General features: G+C 43.9%; 4 protein-coding genes across 5 annotated transcripts in view; 3 read left to right on the top strand and 1 right to left on the bottom strand.

Annotated features, from left to right (window-relative positions):
* Positions 1-5,554, top strand: part of zcchc7 (zinc finger, CCHC domain containing 7) — a 60,824-nt gene extending 55,270 nt beyond the window's left edge. Inside the window, exons 8-10 of one of the 2 annotated variants that reach the window (XM_080760554.1) lie at positions 2,750-2,845; positions 2,961-3,069; positions 3,975-5,554. In XM_080760554.1, the coding sequence (XP_080616680.1) occupies positions 2,750-2,845; positions 2,961-3,069; positions 3,975-4,570 (801 nt within the window). In that variant the 3' untranslated portion in view covers positions 4,571-5,554. Of the gene's footprint in view, positions 1-2,749; positions 2,846-2,960; positions 3,070-3,430; positions 3,568-3,974 lie in introns of those variants that run through there. The other variant, XM_080760555.1, reaches the window with a different exon arrangement.
* A 2,233-nt stretch (positions 5,555-7,787) lies between these two features.
* On the bottom strand, positions 7,788-8,656 carry LOC308313459 (large ribosomal subunit protein eL8). The gene has a single exon (XM_080760559.1). The coding sequence runs from the start codon at positions 8,635-8,637 to the stop codon at positions 7,837-7,839; it is 801 nt and encodes a 266-aa protein (XP_080616685.1). The 5' UTR covers positions 8,638-8,656; the 3' UTR covers positions 7,788-7,836.
* Positions 8,657-9,189: 533 nt separating this feature from the next.
* LOC308313455 (ATP-dependent 6-phosphofructokinase, liver type-like) lies at positions 9,190-11,526 on the top strand (the record flags this gene model as incomplete). Its single annotated transcript, XM_080760553.1, has 1 exon — positions 9,190-11,526. The coding sequence occupies one exon, from the start codon at positions 9,190-9,192 to the stop codon at positions 11,524-11,526; it is 2,337 nt and encodes a 778-aa protein (XP_080616679.1).
* A 3,568-nt stretch (positions 11,527-15,094) lies between these two features.
* On the top strand, positions 15,095-26,685 carry pgm2 (phosphoglucomutase 2). The gene is made up of 13 exons (XM_080755942.1): positions 15,095-15,288; positions 16,657-16,824; positions 17,088-17,279; positions 18,449-18,532; positions 19,208-19,401; positions 20,228-20,417; positions 20,540-20,637; positions 21,201-21,381; positions 21,493-21,586; positions 22,676-22,805; positions 23,293-23,485; positions 23,859-23,992; positions 24,826-26,685. Exons 1-13 carry the CDS (start codon positions 15,199-15,201, stop codon positions 24,926-24,928), a joined length of 1,851 nt encoding a protein of 616 aa, XP_080612068.1. The 5' UTR covers positions 15,095-15,198; the 3' UTR covers positions 24,929-26,685.
* Positions 26,686-27,833: the final 1,148 nt, after the last annotated feature.

The following is a 27,833-nucleotide window of genomic DNA, read 5'->3' on the forward strand; positions in this document are numbered from 1 at the left end:
CATTTTCCAGCCATTCAGTTGTAGTTGTTATTATTTTAATAATTCAGGGACCCCCCAAAATAATGGCTTGCAGTGCTTCCCAAACCTTTCAGCCTGGGACCCAAAATAGAAAATTGAAATAGATATTTGCCCGGTGAATATCTAGTAGTGAAAATAGCAGATCTACAAGCTAACCAGGTGCCGCATCAGGCCACGTTGTGAGCTTGTAGATCCTCTACTTTCACTACTTCTTAACACACACACTCTAGCTGCTTTGTACCTCCACAGCCTCTATCCTGGCACCCGCACAGATAGGAAATGTTAGAAAGAGAAAAGAAGAGGGAGCAAAATGGGAATTATGGACATATATCAAACTAATTAATAATTGTCTGTGACAGACACACCCAGATTTGCGCACACATACACGTGCACGCACACACGCCTATCACAGGTTGGTGGCGTTGATGGGAGAAAAGGAAAGGATTCCATTTCTTGCTTTGGTTTATTCTCTGTGCTGGATCAGACCACTGGAAGATAAGAGGAGCCCAAGGTTAGAGAGAGAGAGAGAGAGAGACCTACAGCCAATTTACATGAGAGATGAATGGGAAGAGGGGGTCCTGAGACAGGGACTGTGATCCTGCGTGTGTGTGTGTGTGTGTGTGTGTGTGTGTGTGTGTGTGTGTGTGTGTGTGTGTGTGTGTGTGTGTGTGTGTGTGTGTGTGTGTGTGTGTGTGTGTGTGTGTGTGTGTGTGTGTGTGTGTGTGTGTGTGTGTGTGTGTGTGTGTGTGTGTGTGTGTGTGTGTGTGTGTGTGTGTGAGTGTGTGAGTGTGTGAGTGAGAGAGAGAGAGAGAGAGAGACAGAGTGTGAGAGAGGTCTGTGATCTCCTGGCCTTTGTGATGGAGATGGGCCCGGCCGGCCTGACCCGATAATGACGCGACGCTCTAATAGCATTCATCCTTTCTGCTGCAAAACTACTCAAGCGGAAAAGAGAGAGAGGGGAGGGGGGGGGGGGGGGTGGATAGGGGCAAGGAGGGAAGCATATGGAGGAGAGATGGAGAATGGATGGAGGAGAAGAAAAGAGGGCAGGGGAGGGCAGTTTCCTAAAGCTATGTTTAAAAAATGACGTGCGGAGGAAATCATTTGTAATCGTGGAATCAGGAATCGGAGGGAGGCGTAATGAGAGAGAGAGGAGGCACCTTAGACCAGACATTAGAGTTGTGTGAATGTGTGAGTGAAATACTGTGCATGCGCATGAGATTGAATTGTGTGTACGTGAGTCAATGTGGTGATGTTTGTGTGCGTGCCAAACGGCATTACTGTAGGTTTGTGCGTGCGTGCGTGTGAGTGCCTGTGTTGTGTGTGTGAGTCAGGGTCTAACATTAGCAGTAAATGCACTGTGCCTGTCTCTCGTCGCTCTCTCTCTCTTTATCAGTGTATATTTGCTGTGGGCACTGGAGCGTGGAAGGCTTTCAGAACACTGGCCCATAGGGGACAGGACCCTGTGTCCAACACACACACACACACACACACACACACACACACACACACACACACAGAGAGACACTTACTTATCATACAGGGTCATTACAGGCTCCTAACTATAGCCAGCATAATCATTGCTTTATATCAGCAGCCATATTCAACACACAATACGCACCATGCCGTATCAATAGAAAGCATGTGAATGGTGGGAGAGATGAAAGGGAAAGGGGGAAAGCTAGACTGCTGTTGGATTTCATTCAGGACGCTTGGAAGATGATGGGGAGTAATACAGAAATAAAACGTTGCTTGACTTTATATCAAGTTTGATTACATAGCTACATTCTATTCAGGATGCTTTGAAGATGAGTGTAACAAAATCAAATATATGAAAATCACACTCGTGTGAAGTGAGGGGCGCCTGCAAACACATTAGTTTGTCTAACTGCTGTAAACAAACAATGAAAGTCCATAGACTTGGTTGCCACATGACATCATGTTTTAGTGCCCTGTTTGATAATACTAGAGTTCGGGCCTTTATGCCCATATGGAGATTTCTGTATCTGTCAGTCTTTGTCCCTGTTATGCCCAAATTTGGAGATCCCTGATCAGTACATTATATGCCCATATATGTTCTTGCCCCTTTATGCCCATATATGGAGCGGAGAGATTTGTTTCACTCAGTTGATGTCATGACGACACATTGCGGTTAGGCAACACACTCCATATTTGGGCGTAGCCCAGGATTCTTCTAGGATCTAGGATTCTTCCTAGGTGTTATTCACGAATCACGATGCTTAGAAGATGATGTGGAGTCATATTGTATTTGTATTTGTTGATGACATGACACATGCACATGTGTTAATATTTATATGCTCTGTTGTTTTTCCTTTTAGCCTAAATATGTTACTGTACCCCTGTGCTGTTTAAAGGTTTTTAATAATAAAGTATTCAATCAATATATATATATACTTGTCCTTACCCGTTCAAATATATGAGCACCAAATGATGTACAGTGTGCGTAATGTGCGTGTTACATCAACTTTGTCAAGTGGTCCGATTCTGTGACCTGCGTAGTGGAGGCGACTGGAGGTATAGCTGATGAATGGTAATGAATGGTCAATGCCTATGTGCAAATGCAGATCAGCTGGTCAAGGCAGTGAGGAGCAAAGCTGCGTTACAGACGGATATGACAGACAGACACGTCTAGATTTATAGTAGGCTGTTTTTTTTAAACTGCTTCTTTACTGGCAGTGGAAAGTTTATTGTTTTAACCCAATATTCTCTTCAGTCCAAAGCAGGTACTCCTGTGAGGCAAGAAGGAAACGACCCAGGGAGGAAGCCTCCCTACTGCTACAACTGCTCCAGAAGAGGACACTTTGGCCATGTGAGTCTTTCCACGTGGCCTCTCTGCATCCACCTTCTTCTGGTTGCCTTTTCCCCCCCCACATGCGTGTATGTTTGTGTGTGTATACGACGTTTTGCATTGTGTCTTTTCTCAGGCTTGTCCACAGCCGAGGATGTTCAGAGGGACGTATGCCAACGCCCCCTTCATCAATCACTATGACACACGAGATGACATCAAGCGCAGAGAGAACAGGATAAAAAAACGTATGCTGCACACTTCATATATTATTCTCAATTCATTGTGCATAAAGTGAAGTATTTAAAACCTTTTTTGGTTTTAATCTTGATGATTATGGCGTACAGCTCATGAAAATCAAATGAATCCTATCTCAATTAATTAGAAAATTTTACGAGGCCACTAAAAAAAATGATTTTTTAAACGAGAAATGTCGACCATCTGAAAAGTATATTAACCGTTTTCGTCCATCCAACATGTCCACACATCCTAGGGAATCCAACCGACGCATGCATTGGACGTGTGTACACGTCCAATGTCTAGCGCATCCTCAATGATATCAGGCGAGGGGAGAATATTCTGAATTTTTTCCTTTTTTTTATTTTTCAGTCTTTGCTGACAGCGTGGAGGAGTCAAGTCAGCTCTCCTAAAAGGGCGCTCTCCTAAAAGTAAAAGTGGCCATGTCTTTCCGGCAGCCCAGAGCTTCTATTTTGAAGGAATCCCGGCTCTGATTGTGTTAATGTATGCAGTTAATACTTGGTCTGGGCTACTTTTGAACAAATCATTTCATCAATGGGGCGTGGCATGGAGGTGATCAGCCTGTGGCACTGTTGAGGTGTTATGGAAGCCCAGGTTTGCTTTGATAACAGCCGTAAATTAGTTAGTTTTGGCTCTGTGGGCAGGTGCCAAATTGAGCTGGAAAGGAAAATTAGCATCTCCATACTGCACAATGAATGGAGAATATATGAAAGTTTCACATTTTGAATTATATTACGGAAGAAAATAAACTTTTACTAAATATTCTAATTCATTGAGATGGAGCTGTACATGCCACTTGCCATCATAATAATCAATCAATAATCAAGAACAAGTAGAAACGGATACAAAATAGGACAGAATGAATCTGATGTTTCAGTTTTTTTTTCCCTCCCAGAAATGGATAACCTGTTGTCCACCTCTCAAAAGCCTGAGACCCCAGGACCACCAAAGAAGAGACAGAAGACTAACTATAGCTATGCAAGCCATCACCAAGACCCCAATCGCCACGCTAACCACCGCTCTCACCAAAGCCCTATTATTCACAAGCCCGGCAAAACCCACATTAGGTTTAATAAGTCTGCCACAAAGTTCACACCCAAGAAAGCAGACAAGCAAAGTCCAGGGTCCAGCGGTCCAGGCAAACGTTGGGAACCCAAGCGAGAAGTGCCCGCCACAAGAGACCAACTCCCTCCGGCGAGAGCGGCAAAGGTTGTTTTTGACGAGGCCGACGACTTACCCCGTGGCGGGAGACATCGTGAAGGAGAGAAGAAATGTAAGAAAATGAATAAGAATAGCTCTAAGGGGCCACCGGGGGTGCCCTTCAAGCCCAACGCCTGTACCTCAGATCGCCTGTTTGGGCCGACGAGACCTGGACAGGCAAAGAAGAACTATCGAGCCAGAGGAAGAGACAGGAAGAAGGCTGCTGCCACAGAGATGTACCCCACTGACGAGAACTTGTTCATTATCAAACAGAGAAAACGCAAGAGATAACACGGCACCCATGAGTGTGTCGAGTGTCAACATGGTGACATATGGGTTGTCTGCAGACATGCCAATGCCTGCCCAGATTTTGTCATCTCAGGTCCCACTGACACAGGAGTTAAATTCACAGTGGCTTTGGGTACAGTACAGTACGCCTCCAGGCTGTATCATCTCCACCGTGTGGTTACTGTGAAAACTACAATGAGTGCAGGCCAACTATGGCGTTAGTTACATAACTAACATTGCATCATTTACAGTTTGGTCATTTTCTTGCTGGTCACTGCAGGTCATTGCAGGTCATTCCTACAGTAGCTCTTAATTGATCCCTTTGACCCAGTATGCCTTCAAAGTTCAAAGGGATCTATTAATCTCTCCCAGGCAGATGACATAATTTTGCAGAGAAAGATAACCCCTATCCTTTCAATAGAAAATATGTTTAGAAAAGGCTTTACGGGGTGAAATTCATGAAATGGGTGTTGTGAAACTTTTGCCAGTCAAAATATATATCAAATTAAAACTTTGTTTTATTGAAAAAGTTACACAGTATAACTTTAATGTCAAAATGCGTGTCAAAGGACAACTTCTACAAACAATACCTAAGTAAGGGAACTCATTGAACTCATTCTCAGAAATGTATAGGTCCATTACTTAAAATTGTTTTTTTGTCAGACAGTAGCACAGTCTTAAGTAATATGATTGATATACAGTAATTTACTTTACACAATGCTTGCATTCTAGATTGAATAGTGCCATTTACTACAGTCAGTATTTAATAATAGTGATTAAGAAAACAAAAAATATATATGTCCAATTGTATAAGACAAATGTCAAAGTAATGGCACTGTGTGCATCTTTTAGACTAGACACATTCTTTAAGACTCAGTGAATAAAGTACCGTATTTGACACACATAATTTCATACATTTTTTTCTTGGTAGGTACCTGTGTTCCTGTGCTTGTGTATGGCTGATTTATTAAAGATTGTTTTGAATCATTAATTACTTTTCCCCCCTTTTTTTGGTGGGGGGCTTATGAGGAGGCAGTGCTCCTCACATCACTGGTGCAGCTGCTGTGCTTCCTCCTCAAAGTGAGCAAGGCCGTGTGGAATATTTGGAACCCATAATAATTCAACATAGCCCATATTCAATAATGTTTGGACAGGTCATGTGTGCTCAGTGCATTTACATAGCCCTAGTCTAATTGCATGCATCCCCCCAGCTGTGATCTTAGGTCAACCAATTGGCCGTTGTCTTGACACTTCTTGTTTAAAGTGAACCTCATTGATCTACCTGGCCCAGGCAAAAGGCCTAGAGTGACTTCTTGTTTAAAGTGAACCTCATTGATCTACCTGGCCCAGGCAAAAGGGACATAATGATTCAAATTTACCACAGCTGTTTGAGGTCTCCACCAGAGCAGTATTGTCTGCAAACTTAACTCAATTCTATTCATACCGGAAGGCTTTGAGGCTTTTTTTTTTTAATCTCCAGATATTTACTGCTGATTATTAATTGGTTGGAAACTCATCATCCAGCCCAACCCATGCACAATGGTTGACCGAAGTAAAATAAATGTGTGACATGGAGACAATCCTCATGCGTGGAAATGTATTGTGCCCATAAGGATCTGAATGTAGTATATTTCTTTTTTTGAGGGTTGCTAGCCCCTCCTATGCCCAGCTTTGTGTAAACATAGGCTTGTGATTGCCTGATCAACCTATATCGATGATTTGATTGGCTCAGCAAAGTACACAAAGGTGAGGGCAGAAAAGTGAAGATGGAAAGGTGAGTACGCAAATTGTGATTGGCCAGAATGAGATGATGTATGATAAGAGCGAAGTGAGTGAGGGGCATTCTTATCAATCATATACAAGATATATGAAATGTAAGATGACTGAATGTATGTGATGTGGTGGTGTGGAACGTGTGTGTCAAATTTGAAGTCGGTGAGGCGAACGCTTCTCGAGGTACGTGGATTACAGATGTACAGCATTTATGATAGGACATCTGGTTTCATGTATCCTATCCTCATTACTGCAGCTGTCTCATCAGTGAGACGGTACACTGACTGACTAAAGCTGTAAGTTGTGTACTTATGTACGTGTCAGGATTGTCCGAGCTATTGTATGTGGACGAAAATATAATAAAAATAATAATTTGAAAAAGGATGAAACAAATAAATGCGAGCTCTTCATACGGAGACCTGACATCTGACAGATCTTTTTCCCGTTCCACACAGTGGACACAGTAGTCATCCTTATTATGTTGCAGTTGCTTTAGACTTGCCTGCAACTGTCTGTGTCCAGCTGGGCTGTTGACTCCCGTCGACTCATACCAGTGGAGTCTCGCCATAAGGATCTGGTTCTCAACTAGCAAACTGCCCTTTTCCTCCTGAAGGGCTGCCACCTTCCGCGGCATCTCCTTCAAAGCGGCCAAAGCGTCATTGAACTTTGTCACTGTCTTTTCCAGCTGCCTGTCCAGATCCACATGCAAGTGATTTGCTCCTGAAACTGGAGCTTCCTTGCTCATAAGCTCTTGGATGGCTATCATAGCAACATGTTGCACTGGCTCCTCCATCCTCCTTAAGGTAAGGATGAACTGTTGTTTCTGTTCACAGTTGACAGCACAGTACAGTATGAGCTGAAGCATCCTGCCTACTTCCGCTGCATCCGAATGTTCCCCAATGAGGTTAATATCTGGCAGCGTGTAGTCGATTATCTGCTGGCCTAGGACCTCTTGGTTATAATCTATAATGCCTTTCAGAATTTTCCTCAGATTGCTGACCTTTAACCTACAGTTTTCTCCAACCTTGATCCTGCTAACGTAACTATCGTTGAAATATGTTGCATCTATTTTCTGTAGAGCCTGAGCCATGACGACACCACTGGTAAGATCCTCAACTGTTTTGCAGGGAGCCTCCACTCTAAACGTCTGTATCCATGTCAGGAGGCTCTCACACGTCGTCTCCATTGGATCCAGAGACACCAAAGTAGCCATTAAAAATGGCTCACACAACCACCCACAGTGTGTCTGCATGCTTGTGTATCTGTGCATCTACAGCACTATATACCGATAAGGTTCTCACATGACACAAACTGTTTCACGGCATGCCTGACAATGCCGATTTACACAGGCGCCCTTACCTTGCAGTTTGTCCTTGTGTTTCTGGAATGTCTCTCTCTCGCCCCGGTCTGATTTCACACAACACAGCAGATCTGTCTTTCCTTTATTTATTTTATTTTTTTATGGTTGATGGGCATTTATTTCAACAATTTACATTTTATCCAAGTTTGGTGGCCAGTTCCTTGGCTTTGGCCTTTTCCAGCTTTGTGACACGGGCTGTAGATTTGGGGCCAAGGATATTGCCTCCCCAATGACGACGAATCTCGTCGTATCTGTCGTTGTAATTGGTCTTAATGGCTTCCACAAGTTTAGCAAGGGCGCCCTTGTCCTCAGGGTTAATCTGGGTGAAAGCCACTGAAGTGCAGGTCTTTCTGTGCACGAGCCTTCCCAACCTAGCCTTGCCCTTGATTATGCAGTATGGGACACCCATCTTGCGGCACAGGGCTGGCAGGAAGACAACCAGCTCAATAGGATCCACATCATGAGCAATGATCACCAGCTGGGCCTTCTTGCTCTCCACCAGAGTTGTGACTGAGTTCACACCTGCACGGAGGACAGGAGGCCTCTTGGTTGGCGTGTCTCCCTTTCCTGCTGCCTTCTGCTCAGCACGGGCCAGCAGCCTCTGCCTCTTCTCCTGCTTTGTCTCTGGTCTGTACTTGTGGGCCAACTTGAACAACTGTGTTGCTGTCTGGCGGTCCAGAGCTTGGGTGAACTGGTTGATCGCAGGAGGGACCTTCAGGCGTTTGTACAGGATGGCACGCTGCCTCTGAAGGCGGATGTAGCGAGGCCATTTGACAAAGCGGGTCAAGTCACGCTTTGGTTGAATGTCCTGACCAATGCCAAAGTTCTTGGGTCGCTTCTCAAAGAGGGGGTTGACCACCTTCTTCACCTCATGCTTCTTGGCCACAGAAGGGGCTGGTGCCACCTTCTTCCCCTTCGCCTTCTTTCCCTTCGGCATGATGGTTCAGATAGAAAAGAACGTATACGAGGGAATTCGAGAGTATCACAGAGTGCAGTTCTAGTTGATTTTTCTTTTTTAATAATCAAATGCATTGATTTGTTTGATTAACTGTCACTTTCCTTTGTCACTGATGACACCAGAGATCTCCATAGATGGGTATTAAAGGGACATGGACTGATGGATATACTGTAGAGATGTTCATATATGGGCATATCAGTCGGATTGGAGGTGCGACGTACGTCACTATGGCCCAAATATGGAGTGTGTTTTCTAACCTCATGTGTCATCATGACATCATCGGCTAGGCGGCTACATACAGTATGGGCACAAAATGTCACTCTGGCCCAAATATGGAGTGTGTTGTCTAACCTTATGTGTCATCATGACATCGGGACATCACCTACATATATGGACACAAAAGGGGCCATGGCGTGTTGCTTTGAACAGGGAAGAAGTTGTAACTTGCACCCGTGTTCAATTATGAAGGTTAGCTACTAAATATAAACTCATTTACTATAGTTCAGATACAGATCTAGCAGCGCGGTCGAAATGTCTTCGATGGATTTGGAGAAGCTGAAGATGACGTGCGCTGGCAGAGCTATAGTAGTTCTGACCAGTGGAGGAGATGCACAAGGAATGAACGCCGCGGTCAGAGCTGTGACTCGGATGGGTATATATGTCGGGGCCAAGGTCTATCTTATCCATGAGGGGTACCAAGGCCTTGTAGATGGAGGCGACAACATCAAACTTGCGGACTGGCACAGTGTGACCAATATCATTCAGCAGGGTGGCACTGTGATAGGCAGTGCTCGATGTAAGGCCTTCATGACCCATGAGGGTCGTGCCGCTGCAGCATTTAACCTGGTGAGCAGGGGGGTCACCAATCTCTGTGTGTGTGGTGGAGATGGCAGTCTCACCGGGGCCAACATCTTTCGCAGTGAGTGGAACGGGCTGCTGGACGAGCTGGTGCAGCAAGGAAGAATCACAGACACCCTAGCCAAGCAGCATAGCCACCTAAACATTGTGGGCCTTGTGGGCTCCATTGATAATGACTTCTGTGGCACTGACATGACTATCGGCGCAGACTCTGCCCTGCATCGCATCATGGAGACCGTTGATGCCATCACCACCACCGCTCAAAGCCACCAGCGTACGTTTGTTCTGGAAGTCATGGGACGCCACTGTGGGTACCTGGCGTTGGTGTCTGCTCTGGCCTCTGGGGCAGACTGGCTTTTAATTCCAGAGGATCCTCCTGAGGAGGGCTGGGAGGACCGTATGTGTGCCTGTCTGGAAGAGAGTCGCAGTAAAGGTCGCCGACTTAACGTCATCATCCTTGCAGAAGGGGCAATCAACCGAAACGGCGAACCAATCTCTGCAGATTATGTGAAGGATCTGGTAGTAGAGAGGTTGGGTTATGACACCAGGAAGACTGTACTGGGACACGTGCAGCGAGGAGGAACTCCCTCTGCCTTTGACAGAATACTGGGCAGTAAGCAGGGTCTGGAGGCAGTGTTGGCTCTGATGGATGCCACTCCTGACACTCCAGCCTGCGTCATTGGCCTGTCCGGCAACCAAGCTGTGCGCCTGCCTCTGATGGAGTGTGTAGAGATGACTAAACTGGTGCAGACCGCCATGAATGAGAAGAGATTTGACGAGGCTATCAAACTACGTGGTGGTAGCTTTGAGAACAACTTGAACATCTACAAGATGCTTGCATTCCAGAAGCCATCTTCTGCGACCAACCACTCTTTAGCCATTCTGAATGTGGGGGCCCCTGCACCAGGGATGAATGCAGCAGTGAGGTCTGCTGTGAGAGTGGCGCTGGCTTATGGACACAAGGTCTACGGTGTCAACGATGGCTTTCAAGGACTGGCCAATGGCGCAGTGAGTGAAATGCTATGGCACACTGTGGCTGGATGGACTGGACAAGGAGGCTCCATGCTAGGCACGAAACGAACCCTTCCAAGTAAATTAATGGAAAAGATTGTGGAGACAATCAACAAGTACAGCATCTCAGCTCTGCTTGTAATTGGAGGGTTTGGGGCCTACGAGGGTGTGCTACAGTTGTCTGAAGCCCGAGGTCGTTTTGATGAGCTCTGCATCCCCATGTGTGTCATTCCTGCCACCATCAGCAACAACGTGCCTGGGACTTACTTCTGTCTTGGAGCGGACACTGCCGTCAACTCTGCCATGGAAGGATGTGACAAAATCAAGCAGTCTGCCAGTGGGACCAAGAGGCGTGTGTTTGTAGTGGAGACCATGGGAGGATACTGTGGCTACCTGGCTACTAGCACTGGCATAGCAGCAGGCGCCGATGCAGCCTATATCTACGAAGAGCCTTTCAACATCCACGACCTTAAAACCAACGTGGAGCATTTAACAGAGAAGATGAAGAAAGATATCCAGCGAGGTCTGGTACTGAGGAATGAAAAATGCCATGAGCTCTACACTACTGAGTTCATCCACGAGCTGTATTCAGCAGATGGCAAAGGCGTCTTTGACTGCAGAGCCAATGTGCTGGGACACCTTCAGCAGGGAGGAGCGCCTTCACCCTTTGATCGAAATTTGGGCACTAAGATGGGAGTGAAGGCTGTGCGGTGGCTTTCTGAGCGTTTGACTGAAAATTTCCGGCAAGGGCGCGTGTTTGCCAACTCACCAGCGACGGCATGTGTGCTTGGTCTTCAAAAGAAGGTTGTCTCGTTCATCCCTGTCACTGAACTGAAGGCTGAGACAGATTTTGAGCATCGGATGCCCAAAGTCCAGTGGTGGATTAGCATGCGGCCAATGCTTAAAATGTTGGCTAAGTACCAAACCAGCTTCACTGAATACATCCCGGGAGAGATCAAACATGTGACTCGTCGATCAATGAGCAACCCTGGATTCTAGACATTCAGGAATTATGTTTTCTCCTTAAATATCAATCAGCCCCTTCTGCCTGGTTCTATAAAAATCACACCCATCCTGCTAAGAGGATTGAAATACCCAGAATGGTACAATGGCTTGTTTAATTCATCAGAACATTTAATGACATACAAATATACAGTATTTACTATGAAAAAGAAAGAAAAAACATATCATATAAACGGTTAGTAATCAAAATCACACCTGTGTGAAATGAGGGGCATTCTTGTCATTGTACATCAATTTATGTTAGCGGACATTTGACATTGCTACATAAGGTACATAAGATGGTCCCTTATTGGCCAAGCGCTCCCACCAACATGTGACTGGTTAGCCGAATTACTCGTTTACATATGACGTAAATGTTACGTCATTTCAATGGCGTGTTTAATTTACGTCATATTTTGCAGAATTCTGACTTTCATTGTCAATGGCAAATCTTGAGACGTGTGGGGACATAAGCTGTTTATAGTAGGGGCTAGCGCTCCTATCATCATACATCATCATACATCTTCTCATTCCGGCCAATTACAATTTGCGTCTTCAATTTTCCACCCTCACTTCCTCAATATGTACTTTTCTCAGCCAATCAAATCATCGTTATGGGGTGATCAGCCCAGTGAATCGCTATAATTCACACAAACACACAAAGCTGGGCATAGGAGGAACTAGCGCCCCTCACAATTATGTACAGTATAAGGTTGTGGACGGCGTTGACGTTTATTGGAAGTATTTTGACAGGTACATACTGTACTTGGGTGTCTTTGTAGACCAGGCCCATTGCAAGTTGCTGTACAAGCATAGCAATAATTTGTTCACCAGTATAATGCATATATTTTCAGTGATGATAATAATCACTTAGTTTATCTACTAATCAGATGTACTACTGTCCAGTAGTAAGTATAGGCTAACTGAATGTTTCACATGAGGCTCAAAGCAATGTAAGCCAAAGAAACCTTCCCAGTAATATACACTTCTATGCATTATAACATTTCTATGCATTATAAATTATATATGTGATTTGCATCTGAAAAGTTAAAACTATAAATGCAAGTCTCTCTCTCTCTCTCTCTTGTGTGTGTGTGTGTGTGTGTGTGTGTGTGTGTGTGTGTGTGTGTGTGTGTGTGTGTGTGTGTGTGTGTGTGTGTGTGTGTGTAACTTGTCAACGTGTGTACGTCTGAAATCCACGTATCTCGAGAACCCCACCGACTTCAAATACGACCCACGTTGTCCAGAACCGCCACAAAAGGCCACTGCCCGGGCTCTGGACAAGGCCCCTGCCCAGTGTCCATATATGGAGCTGGCCTGTTCTGACATCATTCTGTCGTCTGCATAGACTCCATATTTGTGCATGCCTGACAAAGAACTCCATATATGGGCATAAAAGAGACACAGACATATTATCAAACTGCATTTCAAACTTGCATCGTTCCAAGTAGGCCAGTGTGCACGAGCACCGCTGTAGAGGCTCCAACGGGCACCACTCTAGTGTATATTGTAATTACACATTGCAAACCACTTTTAATACTTTGACATTATAGTCCAAGAGTGAATATCTATTTTAAAATTGTATGAAATAATCTGTAAACTGGAATCCAAGATAATGAATCTAGAATTGAAATAGGCCTACAGTAATTTCATGTACATTTTTGTGTTTTATGAATCACATACCTTAGGACTGCATGTTGTTTAAAGGTAATGTCTCAATGGCAAAACATCTACAAAGTAATACAATAGATTAGTTGGAGCTGTTTTATGAATCACATACCTTTGAGTAGGACTGCATGTTGTTTAAAGGTAATGTCTCAATGGCAAAACATCTACAAAGTAATAGATTAGTTGGAGCTGTTTTATGAATCACATACCTTTGAGTAGGACTGCATGTTGTTTAAAGGTAATGTCTCAATGGCAAAACATCTACAAAGTAATAGATTAGTTGGAGCTGTTTTATGAATCACATACCTTTGAGTAGGACTGCATGTTGTTTAAAGGTAATGTCTCAATGGCAAAACATCTACAAAGTAATAGATTAGTTGGAGCTGTCAGTGATGGATTAATGCAGAACATGATTATTCTGTTATTCTCTGAAATGTACATTTCAAATTACCGTATTATATTGCTTGCATTGAAGCACCACATGTGGCATCATTGTTCTAATTAATACAAACTGAACAGTACAGTTCACTATTATGCAGTTTATAACATTCTATGTGCAATCGCCTCTAAAGTCTAATATTATGACACCGTCCCAGGCGTCCCTATAGGGACAAGGACTGACAGATATTAGACCAGTAATAATGTAATTTGATCTCAAACTAATTGCAAAAAACCCAAACTCAGCTGATTTTGTATCTTCAATATATCCTGAATGACAGAAAAAACGTTGCCTGGAATTGTCTGAGGGGAAAGTGTTGAAAATGGCCTGTACAGTATGGCCACCATAGACATCCTATATAAGGCAAATATTTTCTAGATTTCCTTTTGCTTTAAGTAGCATGTGGCATGTCAAATTAGGGGGTTTTCATGATGCTGAATCCATTCCAAGCATTAGTTTTGCATAAAAACATTAATTGGGCTAAATTTGGCCAACACCTTGAAGACTATGCATGCACCTCTTGGTACACAGCACCTTCCCAAAACAAACTGGTCAGGTTACTATACTTGCCTGGCCTCATTCCTCGAACCCACCTCACCTCACCCCTGCCCATTTTGACAGACTGGAATGGCTTAGGGTTGACGACAGAGAGTACAGCATCTTGCAATGGGTCTGGTCCACAAGATTCGATACAGCACCAAGATACCCATGTACCTGTCTAAATACTTTAATGTCAACGAAGTCCACACCCATAACGCCATGAGAGAGCTCGACAAACCATGTGCAACCCAGATTCGGCACAAACAAGGGACTGAATTATTTTCGCTCCTATGCCACCAAAATGTGGTACGCCCTACCAACAGTCATTAAGACATGCGAATGCCTTGACTCCTTCAAAACTGCTCTCAAAGGGCACCTATAGACGGCTGGGCTGTAATTCGAAGCTGGCCCTGAATCCCCCTTTTCCCCTTACTGTTTGTTTCTTTTCCTTTTTTACCTCCTTACATGATTTCCTGTTTTGGGCTATATACAGTATTTGTACGTCTCTAATTGTTATGACGAATTGAACATGGTGGGCCCTATTGTAAACAAGTGTAATACTTTATGGTTTCGGCCACAGTTAACAGTTTTGTATTGAGTTGCGTTTGAAATGTACTGTAATTCTCCAATCTGTTAATACATTCATCAATCAATCAATCAATCAATCAATGCACGTATTGGCTTGAAATTTGACTTTGAGAATCACAACCAACCACTGTGTGTGCTTACACCCTATGCGCACTTACATCAGTGGATCTCAAAGTGAGAACCGCGGGCTAATACGTGTCAATTTGGGGGTCCTTGGAATGAAAACGTTTGAGAACCATGCACTGGCTTACATCACACTACTCTCGGCTCCGCCCACTAACGTCACGTGTCTACGCTGAGCAGGAAGCCCTGCCTCAGAGCTGATTATTGATTCTACCAACATCCTTCTGTGTGATCCATGTTCGCCTCGCCTCATCATAATTTCTAACGAACACGAACTATACAACCAGCTCAGCTCGTCTTTGGAACCCAGAATGGAAAGAGAAAAGACGGAGAATGGTGCGACCACAACCGGTGACAGCGCCCTCGACCAAGCCATCAAGCAGTGGTTGGAATATGACCAAGTAAGTTGAGTTGACAGTGACAGCTATAGCTATATAAGAATGTCATGCGTTTAACTATGCAAACACAGTCAGCATGTCTTCATCAGAATGATGTTCCATGACATTATTGAAGTTAAAAGTGTTATACAGTTAGAAACACAGTGACGTAATGTATGGCTGAGCTGTGCTGCTTCCTGAGAGGAAACAAGTGTGCGATCATGTTTTTTTCCGTTAATGACAATACAGTGGTTAATTTGTTACATCACATACGTTTGACATGTTACTGCTGAAGTCAATACCATTACAACACACTGGCAGTGATTTAAACTATAGTGCACTGCTCCGACTCCGAGTGATAAATAAGTGTATCTTCTAAACACACTTTTCTCAATGGAGTATTAAATGCCATTATTATTCCGTTATACTTGTTTCTTCTTGTGGTTTATTGTAAAGATTAAAACAAATAAGAAAATAAAGACAGATACTTTCCAAAACATTGGTCCACTCCAGAGCTGTATCAGCTTTAACAATGTTTGAAATTTCAGTTTTCAGATACTCTAGATCAGGCTATATTGGCAGTCAGGAAGCATCTGCAGCTAGCTTTCTAATCAAAGTAACGTGCAGACAGACATCTGACCAACGCGTGCAGACATTCATGGGCTTAATGCAATATGAGTTGTCACCAATCAGGTGGAAAAGTGCATCTGATGAAAGGCCTTTTCAGAATAACCATTTTAGCACAGCTATATTAGCTAAGACTGCCTGTCAGTCAGATGCGTGGATGGGAACTGAATGAATCAAGGGTTAGCAGCCTCATGATGAACAATACTAATGTGAGCCGGTTCAAATCCTAGAGCAAACAGGCCATTCAGCCCAGTGACCAAACTGGTGCTAATCATCAGAAACTGCAGTGATGATTAGATTAGATGATTATTACAATCCTCAGTTATGTTCTTTTAACTTTGATGGTGTAAAAATAAATTAAACCAAATATTTAATAGGGGTCCCGCTTCCCCGGACCCCACATTGAGGAAGTTATAAACAATGCCTCTGAAAACAAGATACATAGCCTATTAGACAGTAGACTGCTAATGAGATTTTTGTTTGAGAAACATGTACAGTATTAGAGTTTTATTTTTAAAGATAAATGCCATTTATTTAAAACATCAAAAATATATTAAGGTCATTTAGAATACCCTATAATACTGTAATAGCATGGTATTTACAGTACATAGGGCCTAAGTCAGTGTGTCCTGGTTACACACCCACCAAATGGTAGAAGACATTCTTATTGCAAAGTGTGTTGTCAAAATGTGTGTGTTTTTTTTAAAGTGTGTGCGTGTGTGCGCGTGCGTGTGCGGTTGTTGTGTCCCTCTTTTACCCCACTAGAATCCCAAAACGGTGTCTCTGGTAGAAGACCTGGTAAAGAAAGGGGCTGTGGACGAGCTGCAGAAATGTTTCTCTTCCAGAATGGAATTTGGCACGGCAGGTCTGAGGGCAGCCATGGGCCCTGGCATCTCCTGCATGAATGACCTCACTATCATCCAGACTACACAGGTTGGACAGCTGTGGCACACACACACACACACACACACACACACACACACACACACACACACACACAGAACATACTGTCGACTACATGACACGGTTTAAACATGCACATGTTACAGTAACCTCTCTTCACCCTCTTGTCTCTGCAGTCGGTTCTTCCCTCGTTCATTTAGATCTCACATACTTCACTTTTTGCTTAATGCTCTATTGACTTGCTTCATCCTTCCCCCTTTTGTCTCCTCCCTCCCTAAATCACACTCTCCCAGGGCTTTTGTCGTTATTTGGAGCAGTGCTTCGAGAACCTGAAGGACCGAGGGGTGGTGATCGGCTACGATGCCCGGGCCCACCCTGCCAGCGGGGGCAACAGCAAACGCTTTGCTAGCCTGGCAGCAGCTGTGTTCGTCAGCCAAGGGGTGCCTGTCCACGTCTTCTCTGACATTGTACCTACACCCTTTGTGGTAGGTCGAAAGATTTTGTAATAATTTGGCTAGGAACACCCCTAGACAGATCTGACAGTTTGTGCTTTGTATCTGTATGACTACTAGGGTAGGAACATTAATCCATTGTGATGTTTTTTTTTTTCTGTTTTTTTTGTGGCTTTTGCCTTTTTTGTAGAGAGATAGATAAAATGTGGGCTGACAGGAAATGGGGAGAGAGATGGGGGGGTGACATGCAGTGAGGGCCGTAATTATCGGGAGTCGAACCCACGGCACAATGCCAGACTGGATTACCAGCCACGGTGCCTGGACCGCTGAGCCACGGCCCAGGCCTCTTAAAATAAATAAATAATGGATTTCCAACATTTGTGAAAATAGAAGGTGTACAAGTTCATGTTGCATTGCGACATGTTGCGAGCTTGTAGATAGGCAATTTGTTCAGTATAAAATATGACAAGGGTTTACAAAAACCTGAAGAATTATAGAACAACCGCTAAGAAGATAATCATACTTTGCAGCCCCAATTATATCATCTCTTATGCTAGTACTACACGTTACATAAATATGGTCACGTCAGTTTGTATGAGTTTAGGTTTTCAGATTGAATGACCCATCGAGAGTGGGACAGAAGCATAGTGGCTACAGGGCAAATTCCACTCAGAAAACACTCAAACAAAAGTATATGTTGCATAATCACACTTGCTGTCATGCCCAGTTTAAGTGTTTTCTGCAGTTACTTGCATCCCACTGTCATGAATAAATTTGAGATTATTGTGCTTTGTCCAATCTAGGCTTTCCAGCTAGGTTTCTCAGTTGATCTGATCTATTGTAGGCTTTATTGGGTCATGCACAATTACATAAAATAACTCTTGTCTGGTTTATAGACTGAAACTCTACCAATATCACACTTACACATGTACACATATACTAGAGTTGCTGCTTGACTTGAGTAGTAGTAGTAGTACTACTCAAGTAGACTTGAGTAGTAGTAGTAGGTAGTAGTTTCAGTAATTATAGTTTGTTAATTGATAAATAATATATTGAGTTTAATTATGATACCACACCACATAAAAATTATTACATACATACATATTACATTATATTATATTTTGATTGTCCATAGGCCATACATAACCTTTAGAAATATTTTCTTTTTCAACAAGTGGGTTTGTTATCTTCTCTTTCTCCAGCCTTTCACTGTGTCCCGCCTGGGTCTCTGTGCTGGAATCATGGTTACTGCTTCTCACAACCCCAAACAGGACAATGGATACAAGGTAATACTCTTTCAGAGATCTGAAACAAACTGTAGTTCATAACATCAGAAATGGTCAAATTGCCAAACTTTAAGCTGTACCAGGCCAGCTGTCCCGCTATGAAGCTGAAAGCCCTTAATACCAATTTATGTTGTAGTACATTTGAAATAAAGAAAAACACAAAATAGCACAGCGGCAGATATAACTCAACGTCTCCTTGAATACTTGTTTTGAAGGTGTTTTTTTAAAGCAGCTGCCCCTGTAGAGATGTGTTCCGGTGGGTGCACCCCCTAAACCTGTATCATGCTTCACTCTACTGTTGAGTGAATCGAAGCGAGAGTCAAACAAGAGACTGGCTAGCGTGACTGTGTTCATTCTAAAAAGAAAATGCTATAAAACACCACATGATTTGTATAATGTCTTGAGACACTGGTGATGCTCTGATGTGAAACATCAGAGCATCACCAGTGTCTGATCAGTGTCTGATCAGTTTCTGATGCTTGCAAACATCTACAGGTATGAATCCATTCAATACTTTTATTGATTTGTCTCGCTTGGTACAAATTTAGTGTGCAAGTGGTACATTTCCACAACAATTGCAAGATATATTTCCAGAGCAGATATTTCCAGAGCAGTGTATTTTTAGTTCTACGAAGGTTTAGAGCAATCGATTTAAAAAAATTAATCCCTGTCCAGGTGTACTGGGCGAACGGTGCCCAGATTATCCCCCCACACGACAAAGGCATTTCCAAGGCCATAGAGGAGAACCTGGAGCCGTGGCCCGAATCCTGGAACACCGAAAAGGCACTGAAGAGCCCCCTGCTCCATGACCCCTACCGGGACATCCACACACAGTACTTCACAGCCATCCAGAAACACTGTCACCACAGGTCAGCACACGTTTCAAAATAGGTCTTTTTAAGATTTCACACACAATACATTTAGCAAAAGTCAAGCTTTTTTATATGACCTAACCTCAGCTATGATGTACAGTCAACGGTGTAGAGCAGTGGTTCCCAAACATTTTAGCCCGCGGCGTGACCCGAAAAAGATATTAGACGTTTACCCACAGTACCCAAACTTGAGAAAATAGCAGATCTACAAGCTAAAACGCATCGCTTTGCACTGCCTTTTGAGAGCTTGTAGATCGGCTATTTTCACTACTCCTTAATAATTATTATTTTAGGGTTAGGGTTAGGTGTTAGATGTGTTTGTTTGCTTTAAAAAATATAAAATAATTAAACACTGTTTTTGGGGGAGGGGAAAATACGCATTTGTTTTTGTTTTTAGGAAAAGAAAAAGGGATTTTTACTCGAGTCGTGACCCATAAAAATGTGTTCGTGACGCACATATGGGTCCCGACCCAGTATTTGGGAACCAGTGCTGTAGACTGTAGAGCATTGTTTCCCAAAGTCGCAGCCTTTTAGCCCGTGGTGGTCGTGGGAGTTTTCAATTCAATTGGGTGTTGTGGTCAGTCCAGGCCTGTTCCCTGATAAGTAGTATAAGTGTGAATTAGTATTTTCTGTCTTTATGCAAGTAAAGACAATATTGGGAATTGGTTCGCCTGGTTTTCAAACTTAAAACAATGTTTGGGAACCACTGCTGTAGAGGCCTCCCAAACATTTGCATTGCATGTATTCATCACACACACACACACACACACACACACACAAAATCAGGACTTGGTTTTGATGGAGGTTCAATACGTTGCAATAGGGAGATCAACAAGGGCTCAGGGGTGAAGATCGTGCACACGTCTGTGCACGGCGTGGGCCATACATTTGTCCAGTCGGCATTCAAGGCCTTCGATCTGCATCCTCCGTATGCTGTGGCGGAGCAGAAGGACCCCGACCCCGAGTTCCCAACGGTCAAATATCCCAACCCTGAGGAAGGAGAGGGCGTTTTGGTACACACACACACACACACACACACACACACACACACTGCCGTCACATTAAAACAAATCAAATGCCACCAGTGTAATGGGTGGCACATGATGGTGGTTAAAGCTGTGTGTTTGCCCTGCAGACTCTGTCATTTGCCCTGGCTGAGCGGGAAGGGGCCACCGTGGTGCTTGCCAACGACCCAGACGCTGATCGGCTAGCCGCTGCGGAGAAGCAGAAGAGGTGTGTGAGGGGCCGGCGTGGGTGCATTCTTTAATTCCATTCGTGCATAAGTTTGTGTTCCGGTATTTGTGTGTGCCTGCATGTCTACTGTACACATATTTTGTGCTTGTTGCATGTAGGCCTGTCACAATTATTACATAATCAATCGCCTGATCACAATTATTTGAGATGATCGCAATCATTTTTTGTATAATCGTCAATGGTTTCCATGTTGAAAAATGTCCATACGTTTGGCATAGGCTCAAAAAAACTGTAACAACAAAAAGAGCAGAACTATTCTATAAGCTTACAACACGTCACCTCGTCACGTGTTGACGTGATCAACTATTTCCGCTATTTTGTAAATGTTTTGGAAAGAAAAAAATATTAAATGTGATTTCTTTGTATTTTTAAGTTATTTGTCATATCTGCCCTGTGCAATTTGTGATTATGAAGCCTAAAAGGCAAACAAATTGTAATGTGCCAATGTTCATTGCACGTGTACTGTACATGTACTGTATTATATTATGTACTTGCATGTCTCTATGGGTGGGTTTGACATGTCCTCTCTCCGTGGTGGTCAGTGGACAGTGGCGTGTGTTCAGTGGTAATGAGCTGGGAGCGTTGCTGGGCTGGTGGGTGTTCCGCTGTTGGAAACAACAAAACTCTGACCCTGCGGCTGTGAAAGATGTCTACATGCTGGCTAGCACCGTCTCGTCCAAGATACTACGAGCCATCGCTCTGAAGGAGGGCTTCCACTTTGAGGTATAAGGCATGCGCATGGTGCTTTTTTTTCATTCTTTTTTTGTTAATGAGTTGTGTTATGAGTAAGCTTGATCATGACACAGCTTTGTAAGACGTGTTTCATGTTGACAGGAAACACTGACAGGGTTCAAGTGGATGGGGAACAGAGCGAAAGACCTGCTGGACAAGGGAAAGACTGTGCTGTTTGCCTTCGAGGAAGCCATAGGTACGCACTCACGCACTTACGCACACATTCACAAGTGAATGCATGCACACACACACACACACACACACACACATTACCCATGCCTTACATTATACAGCTTTCATGAATTCAGTCATCTCCACGAGATATACTGCACCAGTCTCACTTCAGTTCTGGGTAAAAGTGAAGTCAGACTATTTAAGCCAGACTTATTTCTATTGGGGCCCTTGATCTAAATTGAACAGTCATGCTTCAACTCTCATACTCACGGAAAGAGGTATTGGTTACGTATCCATACAAGAAAACCCACCGCAGGTTTGATTGAAGGTCACATGCTAGCATGCATTCCCATGTAACTTGATTAGAGCGGCTAATGGTAGCGTTGTGCCTTTCACGTGCACTGTTATCAGTGGAATACACAAGCTTGTGTATTCAACCTGCATATAGCAGGTTTTACATTGGAGCTACTAGTGCTGTTCCCAGTTCGCTGAAGAAGAAACAAAGAATACGATTTTTATAATATGGTTTGATATCAATACATGTATACACGTCCAAGGCACCCTGTGGTTTTGATTCTAAAGATGTGTATACACTATACAGTGCATGATTTGCATAATTAGTGTTAAGTAAAGCGTCGCTGGTCGAGGTTACAAAATGTATGCCTCTGTGAACCAAAAAAGATCACGGGAGGATCCGTTAGCCGTTTGCAGGACTCAGGACCTGACTGAAAAACCTTGGCAATGGGTCAATTAGTTAAAAACGTGGTGGGTGGGTTTTTAGTCTTTTATTTTTCTACTTTGTTATATTTATTTTTGAGTGGTACAGCCATACTGTCCGTCCCTCCCTATGTACTGTATGCATGTCCCTGTGACTGAGCACAGCTGAAACACCTCACCACTGGATGGCACTGTTTCACAGCCGCCGCAGCATCACACACACAGGGAGGAGGGCTTGTACAGTGGGCCTAAAGTTACAGTACAGTACTACAGCATGAGTACAGCGCCACTCACTTCAGTCTGGTCTGAGGAATTTCTGATAAAAAAAACAAAACTGAAAGTATGGATTGTGTCTGACATGTTTATTTGTGTGTGTATTGTGTATTTGTCACAGGATATATGTGCAGTCCCTCTGTACTGGACAAAGACGGAGTGAGTGCTGCTGCCATAGCAGGAGAGATGACTTCCTATCTGGCTACTAAAAACACAAGCCTCTCCCAGCAACTAACTGCCATCTATGAAGAGTAAGACACGCACGCACGCGCGCACACACACACACACACACACACACACACACACACACACACACACACACACACACACACACACACACACACACACACAAACACGGGTCAAGGTGGATGACAGAATGCTGTGGTTTTTCAGTTACATTTAGGGCAGATTCAAACTGTTCCCCAATACGATTGCCTGGCCATGATTCACATTGCCCTTGATTCTTCCGCACTCGAGTACACTAGTACACTTAATTCAACTGTATTCAATGATTTCACATTGCATCGATCGGTCCCGAGACTACCTCCATGCTGTCCCCAGAATGGTTGGGCGATCTGCTCCCGGGAACGGTACACATGCAGGCAGCATTCACACTACCACAACATCTGCCAAGTGGTCCCGAGGGCACACCCGGAACCACAGTGTGAATCTGCCCTTAATGTAGTTACAATGAATTAGGAACTTATCTCTCACTTTGATCTGTCCTTATTTTCCCAGGTATGGCTACCACATCACTAAGAACTCCTATTTCATCTGCCATGACCAGGAGGTGATACGCAGTCTGTTTGAGCACCTGCGTAACCACGGCAATGAGAAGGGTTCCTATGCCACTGAGTGTGGACGCTTTGCCATCACTGCTGTACGAGACCTCACCACAGGCTATGACAGCAACCTAGCCAACAAGAAGGCGGTAAGGATATGCACATGGATTCAAGTTCTCAGTCACCACGATTGATTTCAGTCATTTGGATCATACTGTATATAGAATTCAGCATGTCTTCTATGGAAGCGTGTCATGTCATGATGCACCTAAAATAGGCCATCTACAAGCTTACACATCGCACTGCGACGTTGCTTTAATCCATGCAAATATTTGAAACACTCAATAATGTGAACAGACTACTATCTGTAGCTGATATTGGGTAATCGTGAGTAAACTATCGTAAAGTTGTTGTTTTTTCCCCCCGCCAAGTCGACATTACAGAAGTTTATTTGATAGCTGTTACTCTTCCAGGAAGATACAATGATCTTTAATGTTGTGTCCGTTCCTCTGTTCGCTACAGGTACTCCCCACCTCCAGTTCCAGTCAGATGATCACCTTTTCCTTCTCCAATGGGGGTGTGGCCACTATGAGAACCAGTGGCACTGAGCCAAAGATAAAATACTACACAGAGCTCTGTGCTGCCCCTGGTAACAGGTAGGTCACCGCCAAGACCCCACCACGGTTCCTCAGTGATGCAGTGGAGTGGACTGCCTATTCACATTTTATGTGCCTCACTGTCACCTCACTGCCACTGTCACCTCACTGCCACTGCCACTGTCACCTCACTGCCACTGTCACCTCACTGCCACTGTCACCTCACTGCCGATGTCACCTCACTGCCACTGTCACCTCACTGCCACTGTCACCTCACTGCCACTGCCACTGTCACCTCACTGCCACTGTCACCTCACTGCCACTGCCACTGTCACCTCACTGTCACCTCACTGCCACTGCCACTGTCACCTCACTGCCGATGTCACCTCACTGCCACTGCCACTGTCACCTCACTACCGATGTCACCTCACTGCCACTGCCACTGCCACTGTCACCTCACTGCCACTGTCACCTCACTGCCACTGTCACCTCACTGTCACCTCACTGCCACCTCACTGCCACTGTCACCTCACTGTCACCTCACTGCCACTGTCACCTCACTGCCACTGTCACCTCACTGCCACTGTCACCTCACTGCCACTGTCACCTCACTGTCACTGCCACTGTCACCTCACTGCCACTGTCACCTCACTGCCACTGTCACCTCACTGTCACCTCACTGCCACTGTCACCTCACTGCCACTGTCACCTCACTGTCACCTCACTGCCACTGTCACCTCACTGCCACTGTCACCTCACTGCCACTGCCACCTCACTGCCACTGTCACCTCACTGCCACTGTCACCTCACTGCCTATTCATATTTTATGTGCCTCACTGCCTCACTTACAGTTTCTGTTTCTCTTTTGCTTTATCTCTCTGTCCTGCTCTTAGTGACGTGGCACAGTTGCAGAAAGAGTTGGATGAGTTGGTGGAAGACATCATTGAAAACTTCTTCCAGCCCAAAAAGAACAAATTGCAACCCAAGCCAGAGTGACCTTAACATAGAGTTCACACACACGCACGCACACACACACACACACACACACACACACACACACACACACACACACACACACACACACACACACACACACACACACACACCAGTCAATGCCTCTTTCCCTGCATGTCACATAGTAAAAAGTTCAGGCCGATTCTGAAAACGCTTTCTAATTCCTAACCTAGGTTTTCTGAAAAACGTCATGTTTTATTCAAACGATCTCCCTACATGCCTGCCCACCCCTCGTTGAACATTAAAATAGGTGCATTGGTTAGTCCACCCTGTCTGAAAAGACCTTTATTGAATAAGAAGTTTGTTTGATATTGACACATCAGTGATTTTCCATGAACATTAAACATTCCATAGCACATCAAATAGGATGAGAGTAAGCTTTTGAATTCGAGTGGCTGGCTTCCAAACAAGAGCAACTTGTAATCTGGTATATAATGACAACGTACTATAGAATTCATCAGGAATATGTTTATTTAACCAACGAAACGGCCTCTTTTCTTAAGTCAAAGTTTTGTCTGCTGCGGTCAGCACCTCCACACTACTGGTGTGCTTGCTCCTACCTTTTTGTTTGTAAACAATAATAATAAAATAATTTTGTTTTGTATAATTTAGGTAGCATAATAGACAGACATTCATTAATGGTCTGAAATAACAGGGAAATTCATAGATTTTTGTAAAACTAAATTCAGACTAATTGTTTTTACTGTTGCACATAGTCGGGACTCGGTCCAGCCATGCATTGTGTTTCACCTGCAAAGGCCCATTCTTCTGAGAGAGAGCCTTGTTTATTTTGTTTATTTTTAGCCTACTTGTACCTTTAGTCTGTCTTCATAATAATAATCCTTAAATTATTTGTAATTGATTGCACACCTTATTAGAAGGTTTGTTAACAGTAAAAGGATAACACAAAAAGCCTCAGGAGGCTTGTATCCATTGTGGTCCATAATGATGAATGATATTTTTACAGTAGCTACTGTACTTTTTTTAATTACCACTATCATTTGTTAAATGTCACTCACATTTCTACTACAGTCACTGTTCTTTGTTGGGTACCATATATTTTATGTCACCATACATTCTGCTCTGTCTGTCTCGTCACCAGGTTTGAGGTAACTAGATAGCAAACACTGTCAATTATAACTGAAAACGTTAACTGAATGATTTGGGGGAAAAACGTTTTACCATAAATGTATGAAGATACATTTATTAGGTTCAGGGGCGGTCGGCCTTAGGAATTTGGAGGCCCGTTTCAAGACCAAATATGAGGGCCCCATATACCTATGACATAATTATTTTGTTGATACAGCCGTATATTGATACGAATAGTTTGACTGTTCAATATCACACGCAGCCATTACTCTTGACAATTAGCAACAACACCTCTCCTCATCCTGTCGTCCCTTCACAATTAAAGTGTCTCCCCTTTACCTACCAATGCTGCACATTTTACCAGGTTATTTACATAAAATAGGTGTAACTTAACATTAAAATTGTGGGAGAGAGCAAGGCAGTGAGTGAGCGAGAGACAGAGAGGGCCAAGAGTGGCGGGGTTGACTGAGGGGACTTCAGTGCACTGTACTTACATATGTTGTGACCTTCGGTCGCAACATATGTTCCCTCTAATGTGCGCCCATGCACGCGTGCACATGGCCAAATGCTCCCGTGCACATCTGAAATCTGTCGCGCACAGAAACGTTTGTGTGTAAAAAAGAAAAGTTTTTCTTTAAAATAAAAAATTAAATAAAAGTTACCGCCTCCACGTCTCATGTTTTAGTCTACGCCTCTACGGTAATACCTAGCCCGACATTTGTCCACAAACTTTAGTTAGATTACACAGGCGACGGTGAGTCAGTTAGGCGACAGACAGATCACACACAGACAGGTCCGAGGTCCCTCCTGTGTGTGACTGTGTGCATGTGTCTCGTTTGTCATGTGACCTTTGTTACTACCCAGGGGGCAAAACACCTTTAACAAGGATAGATTAGTTTTTTCTGTAGGCCAATATAATTTCTTTTTTATTTATTTATTTTTTATGTTTCGCGAAAACCGACTGCACGGTTCAGCCAAAACTGCCATTTTTTGGCATTAGGAGAAGGGGGAAAACAACTAACAATAACAACAAAGGACCAAGTCCTTTCAGGACTGCTTGGTCCTTTAAATAAAAAAAGATCATAGAAAGAAATATACAATAAAGAGAGTTCCACCGTGTTCAGTTTGGAACATACAGACACAGGTTTGTGTTTCCACCGCATTGTGTTGGACGGAACAGTTGTTATTATTATTTGATGCCTAGCTCCAGACTGAGCCTGTCTGGAGAGGAGTCTCCTGAGGTTTGAATCTCAGTAAGACATGCTGAAAGGTGGCTCACCATCAGGTGGGATGAGATGAATCTCAGTGACTGATGGTGAGAGGTGCTGATGCTAGGTAGCTGATGTACGTAGTATACTAGTGATGCTGAGAGGTGGCTCACCATCAGGTGGGATGAGATGTTGATCCATCATTTCTTGATCTTTCTGCTGTTCCTTCGTCTGGAATGTGGTCTTTGTTGTTGTTGTCGTCGTTGGTTGTCATGGCTGCCAGTTCCCACCTGATGTCGTGTGGGAGTTCTGATTGGTCCAGAGCGTACTGAATAACTTCTAGCTTACATAACGTCTTAAGACGAGGACTCAAGTCTAAGATGAACAGCTCATCAGAGATAGTGTGATCTCCTTTACTTCCTCCAAAGAGGATGATATGATCTCCCACAATGCAACAGCACATATCATACATTGGACATGGTCCTTTCCCCTTGGGCTCAACCTTTTTCCAGGAGAAGGTCTCTGGACTGAATTTCCACACATTATTGAAGGTCTGGTCGTTGAAGCCACCAAATATGTACAGCTCTCCA

The sequence above is a fragment of the Protomyctophum bolini genome, assembly GCF_963924005.1.
Source record: "Protomyctophum bolini genome assembly, chromosome: 3".
Taxonomy (NCBI): Eukaryota; Metazoa; Chordata; class Actinopteri; order Myctophiformes; family Myctophidae; genus Protomyctophum; species Protomyctophum bolini.